The following is a 7,406-nucleotide window of genomic DNA, read 5'->3' on the forward strand; positions in this document are numbered from 1 at the left end:
CAGGTCACTTGCTATTGTTGGCATTGGAGATGTACAGCTGTAGTTCTCTATTGGCAATATCTTTCTATTACAGAATATACGTCATGTACCTACACTTACATGCAGTCTTATGTTTGCAGGGCAGCTTGATGATGCTGGGTTTCATGTTTCTTTTGGGGATTCTGCCTGGAAGATCACCCGTGGTAGACTTGTGCTTGCTAGAGATGCCAAAGCTGGCAGCCTCTATCCTCTTGTAGTTGATGGGTCCTCTGTTGACCATGTTTTGTCAGTGGGTTCTATCCCACATGTATCTCTTTGGCATGGCCGTTTGGGCCATATGTCCTTGAAGGGAATGAAAATGCTTTCTGGTTTGTAGTACTTACCGTCCCTTGACTACACATGTTTTGATTCATGTGTGCATTGTCTTTATGGCAGACAGACTAGGAATACGCACAAGAAGTTTGGTAGGACACGCATGAGTGAGCCCCTGGCGTTGGTACATTCAGATGTCTATGAGTCCATGCCCTGTTAGTCTATGGGTGGTGTAAAGTATTTTGTGACGTTCATTGATGATTTTTCGCATAAAGTCTGGGCTTACCCCATTAAGCTTAAGTCCGAAGTCTTGGCTATGTTTCAGAGATGGCTTGCATTGGTTGAGAACCGGATTGGGCATAGGCTGAAATGCCTTAGGACTAACAATGTGGGAGAATATGTGTCATGTGCTTTTGAGCAACTATGTGATGAGAGGGGTATTAAGCGCTAGTTGACCGCCCCCTATACCCCACCCCAGAATGGTTTGGCTGAGTGGATAAATAGAACCATCCAGGAGCGTGTACGCAGTATGCTTAGCGATGCAGGCTTACCATAGAGCTTTTGGGCTGAGGCAATCAGTACAGCTGTGCATGTCATAAATAGATCACCTTTTAGTGGTTTGGTTTTCCAATATGCACCTCTATTTAGTTGTTCTCATTTTGGGTCTCATAATGCATCTTATGCATCTAAATGTTATGCATTGCAAGTACCTTGAGCTTGGTATAATATGAGAAAATATATTTATACTTAACACACATGGTTTTTAGAATAGTCCAATTGAGCACACATTGTATGTTGACATGGAGGTGATGTACCTCTAATTCTTATGGATTATGTCAATGACACGCTGTTCTGACTGGTCCTAAGGAGACATTCATTGCTAATTTTAAGGTTGGTTTAAATTTGACTTTTGAACATGTCAAATTTGGGCTTGTATGATCATTGTTTGGAGCATTTATTCATTTTTTCATGCCAAACAAAGTATATTGATACATTACTATACTAAGATTTGGTCTTCAAGATTTCTATTCCTATGGAGAGAGGGTTGAAGTTAAGTCTTTATGTTATTGAAGACTTCTTTGAGGTCTTTCTTTGTCACCATGCTATTGATCTATATTTGCATTATGAGGCTTGACATTAAATCTGAAGTTTCATAGATGATCAGGTTTATGTGTAGCTTGAGTACTAAGCATTGGTAGGTAGTGAGGCATAACTTTTGATATTTGAGTGGTACTTGACACCTTGAGCTATTTTATCCCAAGGGTAGGAACATTTTTGCTAGATTTATATGCCTTTTTGGATTTTGATTGGGCTAGATGTTAGGATACTCATGCATCCACAATTTATGCTTATCAACTCATAGACATCGTGGTTGAGGAAGAAACAACCCACTCTGGCAACCTCTAGTTTTGAAGTTGAGTATAAGGAAACTTTCATAGCTACAGTTGAGTATGTTTGATCCAAATGTCTTTTTGGCATGGAACCCAATGTTTTATGGTTACACTAAGCACATTGAGGTACATTCTCATTATGTCAAGAAGAGACTCTCTATAGAAGAGATCAACTTTTGGCCTCTGTGCCGACACAAGGGTATATCTTTTCATAAAGGCTTTGCCTTGTGAACAATTTGAAGCTTTTTGTAAAGGTTTGGGCTTACTCTCATTTGTAGAAGATTTATCACAACCCACTAGGCTTGGCACTTTCCTATACATGAGTGCCAGCTTTGATTCACCATATCACTCCCAAGGGGGATTTGTTACCATATTCTGATTGTGACATGTGAGCACACTTAGGACATCTAGGGTACTCTTTTGCCTCACTAAGAGGTCTTTTCCCCCCAACCTTCTATATACATCTGTCACTCAAGAGCAAAACTAGTTTCATAAAGTTTCTTCTTCTCCAAGTTATGTGTGTGCATTAAGAGTTGTCCATATGTTGTAGCGACTGATCTTATATGGATCGCTAGTTTGTGTATTCTTATGCTTAGAGATTGGGATAAGGCAAATGTGCCTTGGGCTATTTAAACACAAATCTATTCTTTGTTGAGTGTTGCTCATGGTCATGAGGCTGTGGAGGTGCGGTTAAAGGTTTGGGCTTTAGTTGCCAAGTTAGTATCATGCCCATTTTGGTCAAAGCTCTTATTGGCCAAAGAAGGCAAATCATGAGGTTTGATTGATTGAATGGGCCACAATGAGCTCAACTATTTTGGTCATTTATTGCCACTCATTTTCTTTATGTGGCCATCTGTGCTTCCATGCAAAAGATTACTAATAGAACTTTTTTGGGAGACTCTCAATATCCTTGTAAAGACCTTCCTTACTCAATGGATTGATATCTTCTTTCGAAAATGTTCATCCCAAGGGCCAAAATTTTCATGACTCTTTCGGTCTTTGACCCTAAGGGTTAAGATTGTGAGACCCTAACTCCCCCCTTGGTACTAGGTGTGATAGAACTACGATTGTGTGAAGCAGCCCTACCAGTGCTTGGGCCGTGTGATCGGGCCCTATGCTAACAGGGAAACAACAAAGGCTTTTCTCCCCCGTGTATTTTTGTTCGTCCCAAAATCCATAAATATCGGTGTGCAGTGCACACCAAGGCACGATTGGCACCGTCGATTGCGTAGATCGGACGGCTGTGGCGACAGAGCAAGATGCGCACCGTCGATACGCGGTACCGACGGCTCGTGATGGCCGAACCGTTTGGTAAAAGAAAAGGCCTACTGGCAGTAGCCGGTAGCGTCAAGATCTCCCGTCAAAACTGACGGCGTCCAGACGGCGCCGTTTATAAGGCAATGAGCGCAGGGAGGGAAAAACAAGCAGCACAGGGGAGGAAAAATTATGCTTAATATTATATTTTTTTTTCCAAAAAAATTATGTCTGCAAGACAGATTTGAAGGTCCTCAGCTATGGCGGATGGTTAGAAATTAGGGTTTTAGGGATGCGCAGAAAGGTGTCTGGAACGGGCTTCCGGTAAGCTTCTTCTCTTGCTCTTTTCTTGTTTTTGTCTCTCGGCTGCTCCTCTTCTTTGTATGTTTCTTTTGTGCTGCTTGTGCTTGGAAACCCTAAATTCTAATTAAGTCGCTCTCTCCCTCGCGTCTGCAGAGGTCGTCTTTTCTGTGATTGAAGACTCCCGAGCCGTCGAACATAGGACGGACAACAAGAGGAGGAAGGAAGAAATAAAGCACTTCGTGAGCAGAAGAAGAAGAAGAGGAGAGGAAGAAGAATAAGGATCAGAAGAAGAAGAAGAAGAAGAAGAAGAAGAGATTAGAAGAAAATAGATAGTCTCAGAGCAGGGTTCCATGGATGAGGCGTGGGAGCGTGCTGTGGAGGCTGCCCGTAGCGGTGAAGACCCCCCGTCCGTGCGGTCCCTTACCTTGGATGGAGCAGTGAAGTGCTCACAGGGGCGTCTGCCTTCCTCTTCCCTGCTTGAACAATTCTCTCAGCTTCGTATCCTCTCGATCGCCAACGTCGGACTTGCGTCCCTTGCAGATTTCCCTTCTCTTCCGCACCTCGAACGGCTCATCCTCAGTGATAACCGCATCTCTGGTGGTTTGGAGTACCTCGTTGATGCCGGTTTGGTCTCTCTGCGTGATCTTGATCTTTCCAACAACAAAATTCAACTACTTGAAGACCTTGCTCCACTTGCCAAGCTCAACCTCCTCTCACTGGATCTATATGAATGCCCTGTTACTCGTACAGGGGAGTACAGGTCAAAAGTTTTTTCTCTGATCAAGTCTCTGCAATATCTTGACAAGGTGGATGCTGAAGACAATGAGAGACCAGAGTCAGATGAAGAGGAGGACGATGATGAAGATGATGCTGACGATGATTTAGAAGATGGCATCGAGGCAGATGGAGATGAGGATGACACGGAGAAGTCAGGGGGTCGAGTTATCAGTTCAAATGGTGCTGAGGATGAAGAAGACGCAGATGAAGATGATGAGAAGGATGATGAAGGTGAAGAGAGTGATGAGCTTGACGAAGAAGATTATGCTGGTGGCATGTATCATGCTGAGCCTAACAATATAGGCCATGGCAACGAAGAAAGTGGTTCCGAGGAGGAGGAAGTAGATGACGATGAAGATGAAGATGATGATGATGATGATGGAGATAACGTGGAAGTTCAGCACATTGAAGAAAGTGAAGAGGAAGAGGGTGGTGAAGATGAGGATGGAGATGGAGAGGAAGATGAAGAAGATGAGGAGGACGAAGAGGACAATACTGACCAAGCAGAGGCAGGACAGGGCAGTGGAGGTGGTGAGATTGAGGCTCAGGATGATGTAGAGGATGAAAATGGTGAGATAGGAGATGAAGATGAAGACGAGGACGGAGAAGGTGGTGTCGACAATGATGATGAGGAGGAGGATGAAGAGGAGGTAAGCTACAGTTTTAAACTTTCCCAGTCTCTTGAAAGCTTTACAGTTTTTACATGCTTTTGAAAGTTCATGTAGTTCAGGTGTTGAGGTGACGAGAGCAGTTCCTAAATGCTTGTATGGTTTGTAGGGGTTAGTTTTCTTCTGTGTCACATAATTTCATTTAGTCTAAAGTTGTTTGCTAAGAATATCGTTGGTGCTTTTCAGGAAGATTATGGCACTGAATTTCTAGTTCGGCCCATAGGCAGACCTGAAGATGAGGAGGGGGCTAGTGATTTTGAGCCAGGGGAAGATGAAGAGGATGATGATGAGATAGATGAAGAAGATCAGGATGAGGATGAGCCAGCTTCAGCTTCTCTAAAGAGAAAGAGAAGCAAAGACCAGGATGATGACAGTGAAGATGATGAGAGGCCCCCTAAGCATTGACAATGTCTATGCCTTCACCACCAAGTTAGTAACTGCTGTACTCATTAAAGTTCCATGCATGTTAAGTGAAGGCACCCTGGTGCCTGCCCTTGTGCCAAAATCAGTTTACATGTCTGTTGCAACCATTCTTTACACTCAGATTTAGGTTCCTGCAGCTGTAGACATCTAACCCTTGAAAGCACATATACATGCTCTTTGTTTTGAGGTGAAACAGTCTTTGTATCTAAATAGTGTCAACCTCTTCCCAGGAAAGAATGTCAACTCGAGCTCTTAACTGTGTCAGCATAGATCTAGTTGTTTTGATGTGGCTGGTGGTAAATTCTGGTCGATCAACTTCGGATAGTCTGTGAAGGTTGATTTTGATCACACCGCACATGATTTCAGTGTGTGAGTTGTGCAAGTTCAGATCTCTAGGTTGGAGACTACAGTGATTAATGTAATTGTTGGATTTTTGGCTTTACTTGAGCATTTTCTCAGAGACTTAACCTGTTTATGTATGATGCTTAATGCTGAAGTTCTGTTTCGTCTGGCATTTTTGTCCTCAATTGTCAAGTAATTTCTTGGCCAATTTACCTGTTGAAGTATTGAAACATTATCCTGTCAGTTTTGGCTTCCTTTTTTTTGTACCCTCTTTTATTATTTGGACTGGTAGAGTCAGTTTTATCTTGTCATGATTAAGAGTTTCTGGCTGCTCTTATTGGCTGAGCTCGATGGTTTGAAGCTTCTTTCAGTGGCTAGCTGAAATTTGGAATGGCCTGTTCACATGTGATAGCGTGCCTTGTTCTTCATTTTGTGGTGATCTGCATAGTGTTATCCACTTCTCTAGGTTATTATCAACCTAAGATAATGTTGCACAAGTTAATTAAAACCCTGCACGGGAGTTCTCAATTTGTATTATAGTAACACTGTCTGGATGATGCAAATCATACCTTTAGCACATTTCTATTCCTCCTATTTTTTAGATACTTGTAGCATGCTATGTCTAGCTATGATTGCATAAAAGAGTTTGAGGCTGCTGTTATTGATTGAGCTCAAAGAAGGAGTTCTGCTACTGAGCTTCAAGTACTTAAGGCTTCTGTTAGCTAGCTGGAGTGGCCCTTTCACATACACGTGTTCATGTCCTTCATTTTATGGCGATCTGTACATTAGCATTGTTTCATGTACATGGTGTTAAACCCAATTAGACTAAACTGAAGGCACATGGTGTTAACCTCAGATAGACTACAATGAAAGGTGATCTGTACATTAGCATCGATTCCTCTACATGGTGTTATCCCCAGTAGAAATTGTTGCACAAAATTAATTTGAACTCTTGAGGGGACTGTGTAATGTTACTCTGACTTCGAATAATAACTTCTTTTTGTCCAGTTCCTTATTTTAGTATAAGGATACTCAAATGTGCTTTTGTCTGGCTATGACTAAGATTTTCTGGCTGCTCTTATTGGCTGAGCTTAAATAGTGACTTTTCTTAAACAAATAACTTAAGATTTTGTGCTGCTCTCATTGACTGAGCTTAAATAGTGAGTTTTCTTAAACAACTTAAAAGTAGTTAAAGCTTGTCTCATTAGCCAGCTGACGTGGCCTCTTCACTGTGTTGGTGTGTCTTGACCTTCATTTGATTGGGATCTGTACACATTTAGTGACTTTGTAAATGGGTGCCAACCCAGATGATGTGGCTTAAAGGTGAGTCAAAATCTGGAGGGGAACGCTTGATTTGGAGTGATTACTGTTCCTTCCAATGTTTAGGAACTTTCAACGTGCTTTGTCTGGCTAAGGAGTTTCTGGCTGCTCTATTTACTGAGCTCAAAGACTGGGATCAGGCTTCTTTAAGTAACTTGCTGAAGTGGGCTCTTCACATGTACCTGTGTGCTGCCCTGAAATCTGTGCTGTCCATCATTTCATGGCAATCTGTATAGTTATGCAAGATGGAAATTCTTGGAAAGTAAATTCAAAACTCTGAGGGAACTGCCTATTTTTAATCGTGTTCAGTCCTGTTTAGTTTAACAACATTGCACAAAGATGCACGGTAATTAGGTAATACAATGCAGATCTCATGGAATCTGCTACTAGTCGTGTGACTTTTTTGCTGTTTTTTGGGCTATCCACATGGCTTTTTCCTGCTGGCTTGATGGTCAATATTTAAGTCAAACGGCCATTCAAGTAAAATTATAGCTAAGAGAAAGGGGTAGGGGAGGGGAATGGGGAAGGAGGCACCAAATTGCCTTGATCCTGCCTACAAACTTTTAGATGTATATTGCATGCAGAATTATAATTTACTGTTTCAAGGTTGCTTTCCAAGAATATTAGAAAGTCAAGA

The 7,406-nt window shown here is 42.1% G+C and overlaps 1 protein-coding gene across 3 annotated transcripts; it reads left to right on the forward strand.

The window, feature by feature from the left end:
* The first annotated feature begins 3,092 nt into the window (after positions 1–3,092).
* On the forward strand, positions 3,093–7,027 carry LOC148040967 (uncharacterized). 3 transcript variants are annotated; one of them, XM_087675250.1, is made up of 4 exons: positions 3,093–3,260; positions 3,393–4,666; positions 4,871–5,113; positions 6,757–7,027. In XM_087675250.1, the coding sequence occupies exons 2-3, from the start codon at positions 3,590–3,592 to the stop codon at positions 5,087–5,089; spliced, it is 1,296 nt and encodes a 431-aa protein (XP_087531376.1). In that variant the 5' UTR covers positions 3,093–3,260; positions 3,393–3,589; the 3' UTR covers positions 5,090–5,113; positions 6,757–7,027. The 3 variants fall into 3 exon arrangements, with proteins under 3 accessions (XP_087531376.1, XP_087531375.1, XP_087531371.1); XM_087675249.1 differs by lacking the exon at positions 6,757–7,027 and adding an exon at positions 5,338–5,574; XM_087675245.1 differs by lacking the exon at positions 6,757–7,027 and having other exon boundaries at positions 4,871–5,574.
* The last annotated feature ends 379 nt before the right edge of the window (positions 7,028–7,406 follow it).

The sequence above is a fragment of the Lygodium microphyllum genome, chromosome 1 (genome assembly GCF_053477565.2).
Source record: "Lygodium microphyllum isolate KBCC chromosome 1, Lygodium_microphyllum_v1.1.10, whole genome shotgun sequence".
Lineage (NCBI taxonomy): Eukaryota > Viridiplantae > Streptophyta > Polypodiopsida > Schizaeales > Lygodiaceae > Lygodium > Lygodium microphyllum.